This window comes from Microcaecilia unicolor, chromosome 3, assembly GCF_901765095.1.
Source record: "Microcaecilia unicolor chromosome 3, aMicUni1.1, whole genome shotgun sequence".
Taxonomy (NCBI): Eukaryota; Metazoa; Chordata; class Amphibia; order Gymnophiona; family Siphonopidae; genus Microcaecilia; species Microcaecilia unicolor.
This window is the reverse complement of record NC_044033.1, coordinates 108,436,402-108,458,853: the sequence shown is the minus strand read 5'-3', so window position 1 is coordinate 108,458,853 and position 22,452 is coordinate 108,436,402. Positions and strand designations below refer to the sequence as shown.

The window sequence follows — 22,452 nt, the reverse complement described above, 5'->3', positions numbered from 1 at the left end:
ACAGGGATCGGAGGCTCGATCTGAAGCGCCACTCGAACTGGCCTTCGGAGCTTGATTGGAGGTGCCCTCTGGACTGGAAGCGGAGGCTCCACCTGAACCACCCTGTGGACTGGCACCGGAGACTTGGTTAGAAGCCCCCCTCGAACTGGACCCAGTGGCTTGACTGGACGGGTCACTTGGACAAGAACTGGAGACTTGACCTGGAGTGCCACTCGCATAGGCCTTGGAGACTCCATCAGAAGCACCCCTCGGACTGGACTCAGAGGTTTCAAAGGGCATGCCATTTGAAAGAGGACTGGAGGCTCGGCCCGAAGCGCCACTTGAGCAGGAATCAGAGGCTCAATCAAAGCTTCCCTCGGACTGGACTCATAGACTCAAGTGGAATCGTTACTTGAACTGGAAGCGGGGACTCGGTATGAAGCACCCCCTGGACTGGACTCAGGCGTCTTGGTGGCGGCACTAGCTGGACTGGAATCAGAGGCTTGGTCCGACGTCTCACTCGGCCTGACCTCAGAGACATGGTCAGGACCGTCCCTCGGGCTGACCTCAGAGGCTTAGCTGGAGGCTTCACCCGAACAGGCTTCAAAGGCTCCGCTTGAAACTCTCCTCGGACTGGACTCAGCATTGGTGGACTGGAATCTCGAACAGGAGCTAACCCACCATGGTACCGCCGGCTGCTCAGCTGAGGCGGCTGAAGCGGCTGAAGAGACCAGAGTGGAGGAAGTCCCCGGTGTCTTCTTTCGGCCTCAGCTTCCGGAGTATCCCGCAGAGCTGGCTCTTCCAGAAGTCTGAGGCGGTACTCACAGAGCAAGATAGCAGGATTCATATCAGAAACTGGGCTATGGCGGACCAGACGCCACCAGAGACGCTTTCTTTCAGCTGCTGCTTCAGGAGCATCCTTCAAAGCTGGATCCGACAGAAGTTCCTCTCGGTACTCCCGAAGCCTCATAAAAGGGTCCAAAAAAGAAACTGGGCTGGCATGGAGATCAAAGGCAAAATCAGAAACTGCACTCGGATTGTCCGTAGGGAACGAAGGTATGGGCAGGCAGCCCACCTGGACCGATGGTCTTGCCGGACTCATGGCCTTTGCATCCTGTCGCGTTCTCGAGGACCTTGGCGTACTGTTAGGCTTCTTCCCCGGGAGCACTGGGTTTGTGAGTCCTTGGGCCACTACCGTGGAGCGGCAGTGGCAGGCAAGATCACCTTCAAGGTAGAGACGAGACAAGACTGGACTGGAACCCTGGACTGGAGTCCTACACAGGAATACACAGGACTGGAACGCACCGGATGGGTGCGCACTGGAGTGGAGCCGCTGGACTGGAACACACTGGAGTGGACCTACTGGACTGGAACATACAAGAGTGAAACCCGCTGGACTGGAACACACTGGAGCGGAACCCACTGGACTGGAACCCGCTGGACCGGAACACACTGGACCTAGGCTTCACCTACGCTTAGCCACCTTTCCCCGAGGGTTGAGCCCTCAGGTTTGGGCAGCCGGCAGGACTTACAGGAAAAATTGGAACTGGAACTTGCAAACAGGAACAGCAGGAATCAGGATCCAGAAGTGCCCCAGGCACCTAGGCGAAGCAAGGCAGACAGGCAGAGAATGTCCGGGTTCCGGTAGTAGGCAGGTTCAAAGCAATGGTCAGGTCAAGGAACAAGACTATAGCTGGAGCTTCAGTATCAAGGAGTACTGGCAACAGACTGAACAAGGGCTGAAGCTCCAGAAGCAAAAGAAAACACACACGGGAAAACCAGAAAGCTAAACACAAGAAGACTAGTAAACTGTACACAAGCTAATAGGAAAGCTATGCCCAAGCAAACCAGTCATACACAAGAAACATACACTAAGCAAACACAGGAAAGCTGTACACAGGCTGACAATGCAAAGCTGTGCCCAAGCTAACTAGTCATACACTAGAAACACATACACAGAGCAATCCCAGGAGAGCTAGTAAAGCTGTACACAGGCTAACAAGCAAAGCTGTGCCCAAGCTAACAAGTCATACACTAGGAACATACACAGAGCAATCTCAGGAGAACTAGTAAAGCTGTACACAGGCTAACAAGCAAAGCTCTGCCCAAGCTAGCTAGTCATACACTGGAAACATACACAGAGAACTAGCAAAGCTGTACACAGACTAACAAGCAAAGCTGTGCCCAAGCTAGCTGGTCAAACTTAGAAACTCACACAGAGCAAACAATGTAGCAGTGTACAGAGCACTCTACATACCAGGGCCCTTAGACGAAATGCAAAGGCAAGGGCTGCAGTCTCTAATTGATTAATAAAGCCCTTCAACACCAGAGGCACAGCTGCAGCAATCACCTTGCTTCCAAACAGAGGCTTGACACTCAGAGAAGTCAGCCCACAGGAAAGACAAGCGGGAGCCATCTTGGATACTGGCATAGAGAAGTCGGCAGCCATCTTGGAAGAGGCAAAGCCCACACAGGTGAGGTCCAGTAAGGCAATCAGCACACAGAGCCAGAGAGAAACTAAGACAGAGACAGACACAGAGACAAGCAGAAGCCAGCACAGCCACTGACTCCCAGAAACAGGGTAAGTATGAGGGTGGTCACGGCCACAGACGTGACAAGCGCATTCTGTAACAATGCTCGTAATTTAATTGGCTTAACAAGCCAATCAGCATTAACAGCTCTTAACAAGCAATAATGAGCACTAATTGGAAATAATTAGAATTTACGCGCCCACCTCCCTAAGCATATTCTGTAACACACTGTGCTTAAATTTTAATGCATTTAGGCAAAAAGGGACATGATTATGGGCGGGGAAATGGGCATTTCAAAATTTATGCGTGTTGTTATAGAACATGGCCCTCTGCACCTAAATCTACATACCGGGATTTACATCACATTTTCATTGGTGTAAATGGAGGTGCATAGTTTTAGGCATTGGAATCAACTAATCATATTCTATATACCGTGCCTAAATCTAGACACCGTTTATAGAATACGCTTAGGCGGAAATGTTTTCCGCGCTGATTTTTTAGGGGCCATATAAAGAATCTGGACCTATGTGGTTTTGTGTCAGAAGTGTGGCATGGACAGAGAGTGGGTGTGGAAGGAGTTTGGCAGTTAACGATCTGCACTTACTGCACACTAACTAATGCAGAGTTAATACCACTGTTAGTACCACTTACTGCTTCTTAAATAGGAAGCGCTATGTGCTTCCTTGTGTGTGTATTTCTATCCTGTAAATATCATAGTTCTTTTCAGTTTGTATTGTATACTGCCCAGTTCTGCCTGTCAGAACTGGTATATCAAGACTAAATAAACCATAAATCATAACTGGGAGCAGGTACCACATGTTAATGGGAATGTTAATGCACATCCTGCAATAGAAAATACTGGTAATGCCCCCACTAGGTGTTGTATTAAAAATTGCAGCTACTGTGGGGTACAGTCTCCCATTAAGCCATGGTAACTGCAAGTTTTACCATGTGTTTTTCTTTATTCCTATGTCAGGTGTTTCTTATTTAAGAATGCCCTAAATTATGTGAAAGATGGCTGAACTTTTCTAGGAAGTGTTGGAAAACAATTCGACAAAACAAAGTGTTTAATAAATTCTGTACTATTCCTCAGTTCATTATTAAAAACACTAGTAAAACAGTCCCGTTTCTGACACAAATGAAATGGGCGCTAGCAAGGTTTTCCTCGGAGTGTGTATGTTTGAGAGAGAGAGAGTGTGTGTGTGTGAGAGAGAGAAAGTGTGTGTCAGAGATGGAGTGTGTGTGTGAGTGAGAGAGAGAGAGAATGAGTGAGAGAGACAGACAGACAGACAGAGTGTGTGTGTGTTTGTGTCAGAGAGAGAGAGAGTGTGTGTGAGAGACAGAGTGTATGTGTGTGTGTGAGAGAGAGAGAGAGAGAGAGAGTGTATGTGAGAGAGTTGAGTGTGTGTGGGGGGGGGGCTCTGAGTTCCATGGCCCCTCCTTCCTTCCCTCCCTCCCTCCCTCCCTCTCCTCCCCTCCGAATTCCAGGCCCCCCTTCCATCCAAGGTGCAGGCCCCCTCCCTCCCTCTCTCCTCTCCCTCTCTCTCCTCTCCTCCCTCCCTCTCTCTCCTCCCCCACGAGTTCTTGGCCCCCCCTTCCCTCCGAGTTCCATGCCCCCCTTTCCTCAGAGTGTATGTTTGAGAGAGAGTGTGTGGGTGAGAGATGGAGTGTGTATGTGAGAGAGAATGAGTGAGAGACAGACAGAGTGTGTGTGTGTGTGTTTGTGTCAGAGAGACAGTGCATGTGTGAGTGACAGTGTGTGTGTGAGTCTGTGTGTGAGAGAGAGTGTATGTGAGAGACAGAGTGTGTCATATTGTCTTTATTGAAACTTGCAACAAGACAAACCAAGCATACAAACAAGCAATAAAACAAGCAATAAAACCCGCTAACTAATACATAAATAAAACCTTACTGGCCAAACCCCCGCCCCTCAACAAACCCTCCCACTCAGGGAGGCTGAAACGAAAAACCCCTCCAATGCCTTGCCCACTGTAGTCCAGAACAATGCTCCTTCTCCCTCACTGCCAGCTGCTGGACAAAATGTACCACATCCCCTGCCACCTCCTGTACAGACAGCCACTTCCGATATAATGAAGCTTGGCAGCGTGCCTGCCACAGGAAGTAACAAAGGGCTGCAGCGATGATATACAGTGTCTCCCTACACCACCCCTTTCCTTTTGGAAACCCTCCATAGGCCCATTCTGCATAAGATAGCTGGTGGAAGAAAGGAATCCCTAATTGGCGGGCTACTGCCTGACAGACTTGTTGATTGAACGGGCACTTGAGGAGGAAGTGGTCCATTGTTTCATCCTCCGTCACGCACTCCCCCCTCGGGCACTTACGATCATTGCTGTTTCTATTTTTCATGTTAGCTCGAACATAAAGCCGGCTGTGGAAAGTCAGCCAGGCCATGTCCGCGATCTTCCGGGGGAGGCGTGATGAATTGAGGAAAGCCAGACCTTCCTCCTGTATTGGACCTAGGCAGTCCCTCAAGGCTAGACGTGTTGAAAAGTGTGTCTGAATAATGCGGTGTTGTAGCTGCCTCCTGTCCTCCTTCTGGATTTCCTGTACTGTGATACCCCATCTCTTCACCAATCTCAACAGAGGTGAGATGTACTGTGGCAAGTATCCCGCCTTCCCTCGCAGGGGCATTGCCTGACCTCCCCTCACCCAATCCCTCAAGTACCGCTGAAGCCAGGAGGCCATGCAGTCTGCCCAAGCCGGCCTCCCTTCCCGCAAGACCCCTCCCAGATTTTGTTGGAAAAAGAAACAACTAAAATGTACCACAGGGTTGACCATTCCCAACCCCCCCTCCCTTTTGGGCAAATAGGTCACCTCCCTCCGGATAATATTCATCCTGTTCCCCCATAGCTGTTGGAAAAACAAGCTGTATACTCTGGCATGTAACGATATAGGCAGTAAACAGACCTTGGATATGAACAGGAGAAGGGGTATCAGATAGGTCTTAATGACATGCAGTTTTTCCACAAACCGCAACTTATATGATTTCCACTGGGCCACCCTTTCCTCGACTCTCCCCAGCCCCTTCTCCCAGTTGATCGTATCATAGTCCTGTCTGCCTACCCAGAGACCCAGGATCCGTACTTCATCCCTTGCTACTGGGTACTGACTGGGAAGTTTGAAAGCTGGTCTGCCCTGTCCTACCCAAATTGCGGAGCTCTTATCCTGGTTTATCTGGGCCCCCGCAGCCTGTGTGTATTCTGCCATCCAGGTCTGAACTCGCTCGGCTTCCTCCTTGCTACTGATTACTACTGTGACATCATCTGCGTAGGCGACACATCGCCATGTGTGTGAACCCAAAGAGATGCCCTCTAGTTGACCGCTAAACCCTCCACTCAACCTTCTGAGGAAAGGATCTAAGGAAAGGACGTACAGCAAGGGGCTGAGGGGACACCCCTGCCGTACCCCTGACCTCACTGCAAAGCTCTTGCCCACCCAACCATTTATCAGAATGCTACTCCTTGCATTGCGATACAAAGTCTGGATCCACCCTATAAACTGGTCGGGTATCCCATAGCACCGAAGCACTAGCCATAGGTACTCCTGGGACACCCTGTCAAAAGCCTTAGACTGATCAAGGGTCAGCAAATACTTTCTCTTTGTCCCACCTTGACTCTTTTCCACTATTTCACGGATGGTACAAACTGCTTCCACTGCCCCTTTCCCCTTCACCGAGCAAAACTGTGCTGAGGACAAGAGACCACCCACTGCCCCAGCCAGGCGGTTGTAAATAATCCTGGCCATTATTTTCCTATCTACATTCAGAAGACTTATGGGTCTCCAGTTCTCGATAAGTTCCAGATTTCCCTTCTTTGCGAGGAGAACCAAAATAGAACACTGCTGTGAAGGGGCCAAACGCCCGTTCTGCAAACAATTATTAAAAATTGCAGCTAACACTGGAATCAGGACCACACGGAATGTTTTGTAGAACTCTGGGGTCAGCCCATCGGGACCCGGAGTTGTACGTGCTGATAGCGTATCAATAGCATCATCTACCTCTCCTATGGTAATGGGCCTAAGCAGTTGTTCCATCTCCCTCTCCAAAACCTTTTCCAAGCCTGGAGCACTCTGCATGTATGATAGCATGAAGTTAGAAACCAAGCTCTCTTTCCCCCACAATTGGGTGTAAAACCGAATGACCCTGGCCTCGATTGAACGTTGGTTCGTCAATCGCTGCCCTGCTTCATCTCTCATAGCATAAATGACCTTGTGTCCTACTGCTACCTTGCAATTCTGGAAAGGATCCGAGGAATACCGATGCCCATATTCCCTTTCCAGAAGCAAAGCAGCGTATCGATCATATTGCAACATCCTCAACTGGGCCTGCAAAGCTTCTATCTCTCCCTTCTCCAGATGGTTGGAGACCGCGTGGTCCAATTGCTTACGAAGACGACAGCACTGTGCCTGTAACCCCTGACTCTGCTTCCTGGCTAGGGACCGGAAAAGGGCCTTGACTCATCCCTTTACCATGTCCCACCAGGCTCCCTTATCATCCATCACCTCCCATAGTGTTTCTTGGTCTGCTAAAAAACCCTCAAATATTTGTCTGTTTTCCTCTACTTCTAATAACTTTGCACTCAGTTTCCAAAATCCTGGGCCTTTCTGCGCCCCTTCGCATATTGTTAAGACTGTGGAAACTAAGGCATGATCTGAATATTCCGTCCATCTATTCGGCTGCCCCTGAAACCTAGCCAACCCGCCTACAAAGAGCCAGTCAATACGGCTCTCCGTGTCTCCCCTTCTAAAAGTGAACCCCTTCCCTCCCGCCACCTCCAGTCTTGCCTGTTTTACAATTGCTGCCAGCTGGAGGCTGTCATAACCCACCTGACGCCTGGACCCCTTTCTATCTGCTTGCTGTAAGACCATATTAAAGTCTCCTCCAAATACCACCAATTTGCTTGTATATAAATACGGTTTCACCCGGAGCAACAGCTGCTTGCGTTCCCAACTAATCTGGGGCCCATAAAAGTTAATGATTCGCACTGCTACCCCTCTAATGAAAACGTCTAAGACGACACACCTCCCTATCTCCACCTCTATTTCCCTCGTAATCTCCACTTCTCGGGTGACAAAAAGAATAGCCACCCCTGCGCATCTCTCTTTGGCCAGAGACCAGAATGAGGGCCCCCCTTTCCAATCTCTCTTGGCCCGGTGCAGGAGCTGCAAAGAATCCAAATGAGTCTCCTGCAACAGGATGCAGTCTACCTTGCACTGGGTCAAATCGCTAAAGGCGACAAATCTAGTTCTCTCTGCCTTTATGCTGGCTACATTCAGAGTTGCAAAGATTAAGGACAAGGCAGCCATGGTTTATTTCTTAAATTTCTTACCCCTCCTCATCTCTTCACCGCAATCCCTCTTCACAGATATTTCTGCCTCCATCATTTCTTCAGGATCCTCTATAATTTCTTCTAATTCCAAATCCTCCCACTCTGAGTCATCTTCCCCGGCTTTCTTTCTACCCTTTTTTTTCTTGGTTTCCTCTGGACCAGCCCTTTCCCCTTTCACCCCTTCCTTACCCTCCTCTATTTCCTGCATGAGGCCCTTCGTTAAAGTAGTAGGATGTGATGTTAGACTTGGGGGTAACACTGCTGGCTCCTCTCTGTTAAGTCTTTCAGATGATTCATTCCTCGCTCCGCTCCCCTCCCTCCTCTTCTCCTCCAAAACCTCCCTTTGGGGTGGATTCACCTCAAGATCACCCTCTCCTTCACCTGAAACCTGAAACACTGCATATCGATTACTCTGGCTCTTCTCCTGAATATCTGTTCTCCCCGCTCGGGCTAGCCCCCTCCCCTCCTTCCTCCGACCCCCCTTCCCTCCATGTTTCCCTACCAGGGTCCATGCTTCCCCTTCTTCTCCCCCTTTCTCCCCACCTCCTTCTTCCATCCTTTCACAAATACCCCTTCTTTGAATGTGATCCAAACCTGATGCCCTTTTCTCCCCCTTTCCCTTTCCCTTAGTGCCTGCCTCTGTATGAATAGCGGTATTTGATTTCTCCATGAATCCCTTTAATACTTCCCGCTTCTGTCCTTGTATCCTTGTAGTTTCTGCTTGTGCCCCTTCCTCCCCCCTCCTCTCTCCCTCTACCTGATTGTGCGATGCTTGTGGGCACTTGCTAAAAGGGTGCCCCAAGCCCCCACACAGGTTACAGCGTATGGTAGTGCAGTCGCTGGTGTCATGATCTGTACTGCCACATCGAGAGCACTTTAACACTGTACACGACATGCTTAAGTGACGGAAAGATCCGCACCTGTAGCACTGTCTGGGTTGTCCTGCATAAAAGCATTGAATTCGATCCCTTCCAATGTATGCGGCTGAAGGTATATGTTGGGTGACATAGCCTGCCTGTTTTAATTTTACAAGGGCACTCCACCCCCCCCCCCCCCCCCCGCCCACACACGACTCTGGTCTGGTATTTTGCTTAATGGGGTCCTAATTTCGGCATACCGTCCCAACCAGTACGACAGGTCTGCAGCTGTAAGAGACTCATTACGTACCAAAATGGTAATCTGGACTGCGTCCTGTCTACTGATGGGGACAGCCTTAAAATCCACCCATCTACCCTGATGCTGCACCTCTGTGTACTTTTCCCAAAACAGGTCCAAACCTCGCCCTGTTAAGAAACTAATATCATATTCTGGGATTCCCACAGGGTGTATGCATGCATACAAATCTTCAGGGATAAAGCCAAGGGAGAATACCATTCTTAAAACAACCTCTCTAGGTGGTGCTACCCCTGTGCCCACCCAACGCAGCTGGACAACATTTCGACGTTTTGGGGTAACACCGCTCCCGGGACCCTGCAACGGACCAGAAAATGGATTTCCCCTTGTCCCCATGTCTGACTCCTGCCTCCCCTCCTCCTTCCCTGTCTCTGCCCCTCCTCCCCGTACTACTGCTGCAAAGGATAAAGGGGCTGATACCAGTATGCTCCCCCCTTCCCCACTCCCTTCCCCAACATCCTCTTCTTGCCTTCCTCCCCTCCCCCTCTCTTCCCCTCCCTCCTCTCCCATGTCCACTAACCCCACTATGTTCAGTTCACTTGTGCTGTTTCTGTCTCTTCCCCCTCTGCAATATTCTACTTCCAGTCCTTTGCCAGTTGCAGCTGTTCCCAACCAGCACTCGTTCCCTTGCTCTGCAACTGTCCCACTCAGACCAGGTCTGGGATCTGTCTCCTCTTGTAGCTGACACTCTCCTCCATGCACTTTCTCTGTTTCTGACACTGTCATACTCAGTCTGAGTCTTGGCTCCGCCTCCTGGTGCAGCTGACACTCTCCTTCATGTACTCTCTCTGTATCTGGCACTGTCTTACTCATTCTGGGTCTTGGCTCTGCCTCCTGGTGCAGCTGACACTCTCCTCCATGCACTGTCTTACTGGGTCTGGGACTTGGCTCCGCCCCCTGGTGCAACTGACACTCTCCTTCATGTACTCTCTCTGTATCTGGCACTGTCTTACTCAGTCTGGGTCTTGGCTCCACCTCCTGGTGCAGCTGACACTCTCCTCCATGCACTGTCTTACTCGATCTGGGTCTTGGCTCTGCCTCCTGGTGCAGCTGACACTCTCCACAATTCTCTCTCTCCTTTCTGGGACTCCTGCTTTGATGGGCATGAGTTTCTGAGAAGCTCCCTTCTGCTCTTTCTTCTTGTTTCTGAGTGGCAGAATCTATTGGGAGCCCCTGCCTGTCACTGAGCTTCCCCCATGATGTCATCAGCACTTCTGATTGAGATTGGATGGCAGCTCTTGGACAGCCCTGCTCAGAGGTCTGCCCTATCAATTCTGTCCATGAGTGACTGTGGTGTTCCCACGATGTTCCCGCCCTCTGTCCACCATATTTGCTCTCAGCTTCTTCCATCTCTTGTAGTACTCCACTACTCCATTCCTGTACTTTCCCATCCTCTTTAGTCTCTGTCTCCATCTGCAAAACCCCTTGTTTTTGCTCTACTTTCCCTCCCGTTGTTCCTGGTAACTTCTGTACTTGCTCAGTGTGTAGTGATTCTTCTCCTACCTCAGCATTCAAACTGTTCTGATTCTCCTCAGCATTCAAACTGTTCTGATTCTCCAGGCTGTCTTTCTTCTCTGGCTCTCCCAGCAAACCTGAGCTCTTCTCTGTGGGTTCGGCTATGCCCTGCCAGCTCTCTAAGTATAATGGACGTTTTTGAATTTTTTTCAGTTTCATAGCTCTTTTGTGTTCCAAACTTGCCAGGCTCTCTTGCTGCATGCAGTGCTGGAGCCCCTCCTTATCCACAGTACCTGCCACAACTGGACTAGGAGCCTCTGTTCTACAAGGCTGGTAAGTGGATGGAGCACCTAGCTCTTGGGAATCCTGTAGGAAATAAAATACTGGTGATAACTGGGAATTATTTGTGTCAGTCTTGTCTTTTCCTCCTTCTGGCTACTGCTGTTTCTCTTCCCCTGCTGTCCCTTCCAGCATAGCCTCTGGAGTGTCTGGAACCACGGAGTCCTGTGTGTCTCTGGGTTCTGCTTCCTGCTGGATCTGGGACTGCGTCTGGGTCTGCTGCATGCGTTCCCTGTTCAGGAAACCTCACGAAGGGGATTATCTCTGCAGTTCTTTAGTTTTTGCAGCTGCCTTTGTTTTGCTGTAAGCCGCTTCTGGAGTGCTTCAACTCCCTTAACATACTTGTCTCGTGGGCCAGTGGAAGCCAGGTTACACATAGTTTTTGCTAGCTTCAGCCGCTTCCTCAGTACCTCTATTTCACCTTCTATTCGATTCATTTTCTTCATTGATCTAATTACCTCTTCAGGATTCATATGCTGGGCCTCTTTCTTCTGCCAGGCCCTAGGCCTGGATTCCTCCTCCTCCTCTTCCTCACTAACGTCCTCTTCAGACTCTCCGCTATTCTCTTCCACCACCTCTCCTCTGATACTGGATGCAGAGAACCCTGCTCTGGAACCCGGGCCCTGCCTTCTTGCCCCCTGTTCTTCACCCAGCTTAGGAATGTTATGGCCAGGACTTACAGTCAGGGTGAGCTGGCTCCTCAGCAAGCGCTGCTGGGCTCTGGTCCTTCCTCCGTCCACAGGCATGGGCTCTCCTGGTTCTCCTGGTTGCATGCTTGGGGCTAGGGTGGAGGAAGCCTCCCCTTCATAGTGTTTCTCAGCTCCAAGTGTGCTAGGCCTTTCAGCCTGGGGCCCTCCTGCAGGGGGGGCCCCCTCCTCTCTGCATTGTTCAGCAGCCACAGGGTACAGCAGCTCTCCTTTCAGCACCTCTTCACCACAGGTCTGTACTCTGCAAGTGTGTGTGTGTGTGTGTGTGTGTGTGTGTGTCATATTGTCTTTATTGAAACTTGCAACAAGACAAACCAAGCATACAAACAAGCGATAAAACAAGCAATAAAACCCGCTAACTAATACATAAATAAAACCTTACTGGCCAATACCCCCGCCCCTCAACAAACCCTCCCACTCAGGGAGGCTGAAACGAAAAACCCCTCCAATGCCTTGCCCACTGTAGTCCAGAACAATGCTCCTTCTCCCTCACTGCCAGCTGCTGGACAAAATGTACCACATCCCCTGCCACCTCCTGTACAGACAGCCACTTCCGATATAATGAAGCTTGGCAGCGTGCCTGCCACAGGAAGTAACAAAGGGCTGCAGCGATGATATACAGTGTCTCCCTACACCACCCCTTTCCTTTTGGAAACCCTCCATAGGCCCATTCTGCATAAGATAGCTGGTGGAAGAAAGGAATCCCTAATTGGCGGGCTACTGCCTGACAGACTTGTTGATTGAACGGGCACTTGAGGAGGAAGTGGTCCATTGTTTCATCCTCCGTCACGCACTCCCCCCTCGGGCACTTACGATCATTGCTGTTTCTATTTTTCATGTTAGCTCGAACATAAAGCCGGCTGTGGAAAGTCAGCCAGGCCATGTCCGCAATCTTCCGGGGGAGGCGTGATGAATTGAGGAAAGCCAGACCTTCCTCCTGTAGTGGACCTGGGCAGTCCCTCAAGGCTAGACGTGTTGAAAAGTGTGTCTGAATAATGCGGTGTTGTAGCTGCCTCCTGTCCTCCTTCTGGATTTCCTGTACTGTGATACCCCATCTCTTCACCAATCTCAACAGAGGTGAGATGTACTGTGGCAAGTATCCCGCCTTCCCTCGCAGGGGCATTGCCTGACCTCCCCTCACCCAATCCCTCAAGTACCGCTGAAGCCAGGAGGCCATGCAGTCTGCCCAAGCCGGCCTCCCTTCCCGCAAGACCCCTCCCAGATTTTGTTGGAAAAAGAAACAACTAAAATGTACCACAGGGTTGACCATTCCCAACCCCCCCTCCCTTTTGGGCAAATAGGTCACCTCCCTCCGGATAATATTCATCCTGTTCCCCCATAGCTGTTGGAAAAACAAGCTGTATACTCTGGCATGTAACGATATAGGCAGTAAACAGACCTTGGATATGAACAGGAGAAGGGGTATCAGATAGGTCTTAATGACATGCAGTTTTTCCACAAACCGCAACTTATATGATTTCCACTGGGCCACCCTTTCCTCGACTCTCCCCAGCCCCTTCTCCCAGTTGATCGTATCATAGTCCTGTCTGCCTACCCAGAGACCCAGGATCCGTACTTCATCCCTTGCTACTGGGTACTGACTGGGAAGTTTGAAAGCTGGTCTGCCCTGTCCTACCCAAATTGCGGAGCTCTTTTCCTGGTTTATCTGGGCCCCCGCAGCCTGTGTGTATTCTGCCATCCAGGTCTGAACTCGCTCGGCTTCCTCCTTGCTACTGATTACTACTGTGACATCATCTGCGTAGGCGACACATCGCCATGTGTGTGAACCCAAAGAGATGCCCTCTAGTTGACCGCTAAACCCTCCACTCAACCTTCTGAGGAAAGGATCTAAGGAAAGGACGTACAGCAAGGGGCTGAGGGGACACCCCTGCCGTACCCCTGACCTCACTGCAAAGCTCTTGCCCACCCAACCATTTATTAGAGTGCTACTCCTTGCATTGCGATACAAAGTCTGGATCCACCCTATAAACTGGTCGGGTATCCCATAGCACCGAAGCACTAGCCATAGGTACTCCTGGGACACCCTGTCAAAAGCCTTAGACTGATCAAGGGTCAGCAAATACTTTCCCTTTGTCCCACCTTGACTCCTTTCCACTATTTCACGGATGGTACAAACTGCTTCCACTGCCCCTTTCCCCTTCACCGAGCAAAACTGTGCTGAGGACAAGAGACCACCCACTGCCCCAGCCAGGCGGTTGTAAATAATCCTGGCCATTATTTTCCTATCTACATTCAGAAGACTTATGGGTCTCCAGTTCTCGATAAGTTCCAGATTTCCCTTCTTTGCGAGGAGAACCAAAATAGAACACTGCTGTGAAGGGGCCAAACGCCCGTTCTGCAAACAATTATTAAAAATTGCAGCTAACACTGGAATCAGGACCACACGGAATTTTTTGTAGAACTCTGGGGTCAGCCCATCGGGACCCGGAGTTGTACGTGCTGATAGCGTATCAATAGCATCATCTACCTCTCCTGTGGTAATGGGCCTAAGCAGTTGTTCCATCTCCCCCTCCGAAACCTTTTCCAAGCCTGGGGCACTCTGCACGTATGATAGCATGAAGTTAGAAACCAAGCTCTCTTTCCCCCACAATTGGGTGTAAAACCGAATGACCCTGGCCTCGATTGAACGTTGGTTCGTCAATCGCTGCCCTGCTTCATCTCTCATAGCATAAATGACCTTGTGTCCTACTGCTACCTTGCAATTCTGGAAAGGATCCGGGGAATACCGATGCCCATATTCCCTTTCCAGAAGCAAAGCAGCGTATCGATCATATTGCAACAGCCTCAACTGGGCCTGCAAAGCTTCTATCTCTCCCTTCTCTAGATGGTTGGAGACCGCGTGGTCCAATTGCTTACGAAGACGACAGCACTGTGCCTGTAACCCCAGACTCTGCTTCCTGGCTAGGGACCGGAAAAGGGCCTTGACTCGCCCCTTTACCATGTCCCACCAGGCTCCCTTATCATCCATCACCTCCCATAGTGTTTCTTGGTCTGCTAAAAAACCCTCAAATATTTGTCTGTTTTCCTCTACTTCTAATAACTTTGCACTCAGTTTCCAAAATCCTGGGCCTTTCTGCGCCCCTTCGCATATTGTTAAGACTGTGGAAACTAAGGCATGATCTGAATATTCCGTCCATCTATTCGGCTGCCCCTGAAACCTAGCCAACCCGCCTACAAAGAGCCAGTCAATACGGCTCTCCGTGTCTCCCCTTCTAAAAGTGAACCCCTTCCCTCCCGCCACCTCCAGTCTTGCCTGTTTTACAATTGCTGCCAGCTGGAGGCTGTCATAACCCACCTGACGCCTGGACCCCTTTCTATCTGCTTGCTGTAAGACCATATTAAAGTCTCCTCCAAATACCACCAATTTGCTTGTATATAAATACGGTTTCACCCGGAGCAACAGCTGCTTGCGTTCCCAACTAATCTGGGGCCCATAAAAGTTAATGATTCGCACTGCTACCCCTCTAATGAAAACGTCTAAGACGACACACCTCCCTATCTCCACCTCTATTTCCCTCGTAATCTCCACTTCTCGGGTGACAAAAAGAATAGCCACCCCTGCGCATCTCTCTTTGGCCAGAGACCAGAATGAGGGCCCCCCTTTCCAATCTCTCTTGGCCCGGTGCAGGAGCTGCAAAGAATCCAAATGAGTCTCCTGCAACAGGATGCAGTCTACCTTGCACTGGGTCAAATCGCTAAAGGCGACAAATCTAGTTCTCTCTGCCTTTATGCTGGCTACATTCAGAGTTGCAAAGATTAAGGACAAGGCAGCCATGGTTTATTTCTTAAATTTCTTACCCCTCCTCATCTCTTCACCGCAATCCCTCTTCACAGATATTTCTGCCTCCATCATTTCTTCAGGATCCTCTATAATTTCTTCTAATTCCAAATCCTCCCACTCTGAGTCATCTTCCCCGGCTTTCTTTCTACCCTTTTTTTTCTTGGTTTCCTCTGGACCAGCCCTTTCCCCTTTCACCCCTTCCTTACCCTCCTCTATTTCCTGCATGAGGCCCTTCGTTAAAGTAGTAGGATGTGATGTTAGACTTGGGGGTAACACTGCTGGCTCCTCTCTGTTAAGTCTTTCAGATGATTCATTCCTCGCTCCGCTCCCCTCCCTCCTCTTCTCCTCCAAAACCTCCCTTTGGGGTGGATTCACCTCAAGATCACCCTCTCCTTCACCTGAAACCTGAAACACTGCATATCGATTACTCTGGCTCTTCTCCTGAATATCTGTTCTCCCCGCTCGGGCTAGCCCCCTCCCCTCCTTCCTCCGACCCCCCTTCCCTCCATGTTTCCCTACCAGGGTCCATGCTTCCCCTTCTTCTCCCCCTTTCTCCCCACCTCCTTCTTCCATCCTTTCACAAATACCCCTTCTTTGAATGTGATCCAAACCTGATGCCCTTTTCTCCCCCTTTCCCTTTCCCTTAGTGCCTGCCTCTGTATGAATAGCGGTATTTGATTTCTCCATGAATCCCTTTAATACTTCCCGCTTCTGTCCTTGTATCCTTGTAGTTTCTGCTTGTGCCCCTTCCTCCCCCCTCCTCTCTCCCTCTACCTGATTGTGCGATGCTTGTGGGCACTTGCTAAAAGGGTGCCCCAAGCCCCCACACAGGTTACAGCGTATGGTAGTGCAGTCGCTGGTGTCATGATCTGTACTGCCACATCGAGAGCACTTTAACACTGTACACGACATGCTTAAGTGACGGAAAGATCCGCACCTGTAGCACTGTCTGGGTTGTCCTGCATAAAAGCATTGAATTCGATCCCTTCCAATGTATGCGGCTGAAGGTATATGTTGGGTGACATAGCCTGCCTGTTTTAATTTTACAAGGGCACTCCACCCCCCCCCCCCCCCCCGCCCACACACGACTCTGGTCTGGTATTTTGCTTAATGGGGTCCTAATTTCGGCATACCGTCCCAACCAGTACGACAGGTCTGCAGCTGTAAGAGACTCATTACGTACCAAAATGGTAATCTGGACTGCGTCCTGTCTACTGATGGGGACAGCCTTAAAATCCACCCATCTACCCTGATGCTGCACCTCTGTGTACTTTTCCCAAAACAGGTCCAAACCTCGCCCTGTTAAGAAACTAATATCATATTCTGGGATTCCCACAGGGTGTATGCATGCATACAAATCTTCAGGGATAAAGCCAAGGGAGAATACCATTCTTAAAACAACCTCTCTAGGTGGTGCTACCCCTGTGCCCACCCAACGCAGCTGGACAACATTTCGACGTTTTGGGGTAACACCGCTCCCGGGACCCTGCAACGGACCAGAAAATGGATTTCCCCTTGTCCCCATGTCTGACTCCTGCCTCCCCTCCTCCTTCCCTGTCTCTGCCCCTCCTCCCCGTACTACTGCTGCAAAGGATAAAGGGGCTGATACCAGTATGCTCCCCCCTTCCCCACTCCCTTCCCCAACATCCTCTTCTTGCCTTCCTCCCCTCCCCCTCTCTTCCCCTCCCTCCTCTCCCATGTCCACTAACCCCACTATGTTCAGTTCACTTGTGCTGTTTCTGTCTCTTCCCCCTCTGCAATATTCTACTTCCAGTCCTTTGCCAGTTGCAGCTGTTCCCAACCAGCACTCGTTCCCTTGCTCTGCAACTGTCCCACTCAGACCAGGTCTGGGATCTGTCTCCTCTTGTAGCTGACACTCTCCTCCATGCACTTTCTCTGTTTCTGACACTGTCATACTCAGTCTGAGTCTTGGCTCCGCCTCCTGGTGCAGCTGACACTCTCCTTCATGTACTCTCTCTGTATCTGGCACTGTCTTACTCATTCTGGGTCTTGGCTCTGCCTCCTGGTGCAGCTGACACTCTCCTCCATGCACTGTCTTACTGGGTCTGGGACTTGGCTCCGCCCCCTGGTGCAACTGACACTCTCCTTCATGTACTCTCTCTGTATCTGGCACTGTCTTACTCAGTCTGGGTCTTGGCTCCACCTCCTGGTGCAGCTGACACTCTCCTCCATGCACTGTCTTACTCGATCTGGGTCTTGGCTCTGCCTCCTGGTGCAGCTGACACTCTCCACAATTCTCTCTCTCCTTTCTGGGACTCCTGCTTTGATGGGCATGAGTTTCTGAGAAGCTCCCTTCTGCTCTTTCTTCTTGTTTCTGAGTGGCAGAATCTATTGGGAGCCCCTGCCTGTCACTGAGCTTCCCCCATGATGTCATCAGCACTTCTGATTGAGATTGGATGGCAGCTCTTGGACAGCCCTGCTCAGAGGTCTGCCCTATCAATTCTGTCCATGAGTGACTGTGGTGTTCCCACGATGTTCCCGCCCTCTGTCCACCATATTTGCTCTCAGCTTCTTCCATCTCTTGTAGTACTCCACTACTCCATTCCTGTACTTTCCCATCCTCTTTAGTCTCTGTCTCCATCTGCACAACCCCTTGTTTTTGCTCTACTTTCCCTCCCGTTGTTCCTGGTAACTTCTGTACTTGCTCAGTGTGTAGTGATTCTTCTCCTACCTCAGCATTCAAACTGTTCTGATTCTCCTCAGCATTCAAACTGTTCTGATTCTCCAGGCTGTCTTTCTTCTCTGGCTCTCCCAGCAAACCTGAGCTCTTCTCTGTGGGTTCGGCTATGCCCTGCCAGCTCTCTAAGTATAATGGACGTTTTTGAATTTTTTTCAGTTTCATAGCTCTTTTGTGTTCCAAACTTGCCAGGCTCTCTTGCTGCATGCAGTGCTGGAGCCCCTCCTTATCCACAGTACCTGCCACAACTGGACTAGGAGCCTCTGTTCTACAAGGCTGGTAAGTGGATGGAGCACCTAGCTCTTGGGAATCCTGTAGGAAATAAAATACTGGTGATAACTGGGAATTATTTGTGTCAGTCTTGTCTTTTCCTCCTTCTGGCTACTGCTGTTTCTCTTCCCCTGCTGTCCCTTCCAGCATAGCCTCTGGAGTGTCTGGAACCACGGAGTCCTGTGTGTCTCTGGGTTCTGCTTCCTGCTGGATCTGGGACTGCGTCTGGGTCTGCTGCATGCGTTCCCTGTTCAGGAAAACCTCACGAAGGGGATTATCTCTGCAGTTCTTTAGTTTTTGCAGCTGCCTTTGTTTTGCTGTAAGCCGCTTCTGGAGTGCTTCAACTCCCTTAACATACTTGTCTCGTGGGCCAGTGGAAGCCAGGTTACACATAGTTTTTGCTAGCTTCAGCCGCTTCCTCAGTACCTCTATTTCACCTTCTATTCGATTCATTTTCTTCATTGATCTAATTACCTCTTCAGGATTCATATGCTGGGCCTCTTTCTTCTGCCAGGCCCTAGGCCTGGATTCCTCCTCCTCCTCTTCCTCACTAACGTCCTCTTCAGACTCTCCGCTATTCTCTTCCACCACCTCTCCTCTGATACTGGATGCAGAGAACCCTGCTCTGGAACCCGGGCCCTGCCTTCTTGCCCCCTGTTCTTCACCCAGCTTAGGAATGTTATGGCCAGGACTTACAGTCAGGGTGAGCTGGCTCCTCAGCAAGCGCTGCTGGGCTCTGGTCCTTCCTCCGTCCACAGGCATGGGCTCTCCTGGTTCTCCTGGTTGCATGCTTGGGGCTAGGGTGGAGGAAGCCTCCCCTTCATAGTGTTTCTCAGCTCCAAGTGTGCTAGGCCTTTCAGCCTGGGGCCCTCCTGCAGGGGGGGCCCCCTCCTCTCTGCATTGTTCAGCAGCCACAGGGTACAGCAGCTCTCCTTTCAGCACCTCTTCACCACAGGTCTGTACTCTGCAAGTGTGTGTGTGTGTGTGTGTGTGTGTGTGTGTGTGTGTGTGTGTGTGAAAGTGAAATTTGTGCGCTCTGTAAGGCTCCATCTCCTCAATTGATGACACGTAGTTCCGGAATGTTGCAGGAATGCTTCAAGGCTTGAAGGCTTCACTTTCTCGGCTTCAGAACGTTGGAGGTGCGTTTTATAATATAGGATTACTTGTTTTCTTGAATTTGTTTCTCACATTTTCTGAAAAGACCTCTTCTATATCTACATCTATATCTAGCTATATGTCCATATCTATCTATATCTATAAAGATACATATAAACAGAAATACAGATAACAGATTTTTCCCTACTCATAAAGACCTGATTGTTCTTCATTTTGTCTTGTGCTGTGTCAGGTTAAACATTTTTAAGAATCTTCCATCAACACCTTGCAATTTGTATACTCATGCTTTTCAGAAACAGTTCGCTTTCATATTATAGGACTGTCTACCAAAGTGTGCTAAAGTTTGGCATAAAAAATAAAATGCAGTAAATGCAAAAACTGTGCATTGATTGTTGTGGATGTTCCCATCATGTCCCTATACAGGTACTGTGCAGAAAAGGGGGGTTTGTTTGCTCATATTATGGCCTAATTCAGTAAATGGCGCTCAAGTCCATAAACCGCTACTAAATGGACTTGGGAAAAATCCACAATTCCGGGAATAACATGTATAGAATGTTTGTACATTTGGGAAGCTTGCCAGGTGCCCTTGCCCTGGATTGGCTGCTATCGTGGACAGGATGCTGGGCTCGATGGACCCTTGGTCTTTTCCCAGTGTGGCATTACTTATGTACTTAAAAATCGGTGTTGGAAAAAAATTGGCGCTAAGTACGATTCTATAATTCTATGTTGCTTTTAACTCCTAACCCTTACTCACTTGTTCAACACCCATTTTTATCATTCCCACCTTAGTAATTCCCTTATGCCTTATTTGTCCTGTTTGTCTGTCCTACTTAGATTGTAAGCTATTCGAGCAGGGACTGTCTCTTCATGTCCAGTGTACAGTGCTGCGTATGTCTAGTAGCTCTATAGAAATGATTAGTAGTAGTATAAAGACTCCAGACTAAATGTCCCTTTATAGAATAGTGTGTAGTGCCGATTCACATGCCCAACTTTGAGCACTGGCACTTACACCATCTGAAACCTGGTGTAAATGCTGGTACCAGTTCATGGCAGTTGGGTGCATAAATGGTGCCATTCTATAACACTGATGCCCCAGGCCCGTCTATGCCTCTCCCATAGCCACACATCCTTTTGAGTTGTGTGCTATGACATTTAGGCTTCCGGTGTTATAGAATAGCATGCAGGCAGATGTATCGGCAAATCCTAATTATTGCCAATTAACGTCAATAATTGATTGTTAACATCGATTGGTTGATAGTTAACAGCTCATTAACTAATTAGTTTACATGTGCATCTTGGATCTGTGCCCAAATTTGGGTGACCTTTGTAGGATCCGGGGTAAGTGTATTTGTAATTAACATGGAAGACATTACCGTCTCCTATTCAGAAGGCAGTAAGTGCACCCATGCTAAATGCACAACGCTGTGTTGCCTCCGTGTGTTTCTTATGCTATTTGTTTACCTGTAGTACTTGCAATGGATTACCTGTTGCACAGAGTTTGGTTTATGGATTCAAATTCTAATAAAAATATATTAATCATAATTAGCGTATAAGAACTGACCTGTTTTCTTGCCTGGATCACGTTAGAGACCACACTGATGAATTGGTCATTGCTGGCTTTATTGTGCTCTCTAATGGCGACTGCCAATGCCTTCTGAAGTTCAGTGTCATTCTCATTCAAATTCACATCTGTCCATCCTCCAAGTTGTGATGGGGCCTTTCCTTTAATAATTGTTTCAGCTTTGAGGGCCAGGGTGACCATGAAGAGCAAGGAGATTTTCCAAATACTGAACATCTTTACCCAACTTTTACTTTGCTTTCTCGGTCTTGGGTCTCTTTCACAGTCTTGTTCAGCTCTGAGAATAAAACAAGCTAGCAGTTGCACAAGTATTTATGCCTGAGGAATCACAAGCTCAGCCAATATCTCTCCCACCTTCTTCCCAGTACATGATGACAATTTCAGAACTTCTGAAGAGGAACAGTCAACAAGAACATTGCTTTCTGCAGTTGTTTGCAATATTCCTGATAGGCATGATTATGACTCATCTGTATATCCACTGTTTATTCAGTTTGGTAAAATGGGCCAGATAGCTATTTATTTAGATCAACTTTTTATCTACTTATACTAAGTAAGCATTTGAGGAACTATGATATTATATTTAAATCTGTTTATTAACATTCCAGGTTGAAGACAAAAACCACAACAGAAAATAATTCAAGTGCACATGAGGCAACACAGCCATCTACTACATATATCGTGTCCCTTTTAGTTCTCTATTCCCATCTTTTACAGAGGACACTTCATTTCCAACACTTCACACAATACAACAGCTTCCAATAGTCCACGCAGATGTAAAACACGACTATACCTGCATCTATATAACAGCAAAACATTTGTCTTGTCAGCAAGAACTTTACAAATTTTTTATATATATAATTCCCCCAACCCCTCCCCCCCATATCCCTGGCATCACAATTTGAATGGCAGTACTCATGGATCAGTAATTTAATATATAACTTCTTCCCTTATGTGGTAGAGTTAACCACAGTGGTTCCCATCTGGCCGTGAATTGAGCACCAGGATTGCTATCCCATTTTTTAACCCCACATCTATCCACTCTCATTTGTTGTATCATTTGAGTTCTCCATGTCTGCAACGAGGGGCCCGACGGGGAGAGCCAGACCCTTAAAATGCTATTAATGCCATAAAATATGGCTATTCCCAGAAATCCGTTTAGGCCCGCAGGCGGCTCCGAGGTGTACCTGAAGCTATGGAACAGAAGCAGCGGGTCCCATATCAATGAGCAGTCCCACATATTCTGCACCATTTTTAATAATCTCTGCCAAAATTTACCTATCAAGGGGCAGGACCAAAACATATGCCCCAAAGAGGCCATACTAGCACCACATTTCAGACATGCCCCTGACCCACCTATATTTGCCAACATTGCCCGTTTCGGTGAGATATGTAGTCTCATTATAAAACGATACATCTTTTCTCGTTGGTACACAGATAACCTTAGCGAGTATATCC

General features: G+C 49.0%; 1 protein-coding gene across 1 annotated transcript in view; it reads right to left on the bottom strand.

The window, feature by feature from the left end:
- LOC115464414 (cystatin-like) overlaps positions 1-21,358 on the bottom strand; it is a 65,492-nt gene extending 44,134 nt beyond the window's left edge. Inside the window, exon 1 of the mRNA XM_030194796.1 lies at positions 20,980-21,358. Coding sequence (XP_030050656.1) covers positions 20,980-21,213 — 234 coding nt within the window. The 5' untranslated portion in view covers positions 21,214-21,358. The remainder of the gene's footprint in view (positions 1-20,979) is intronic.
- Positions 21,359-22,452: the final 1,094 nt, after the last annotated feature.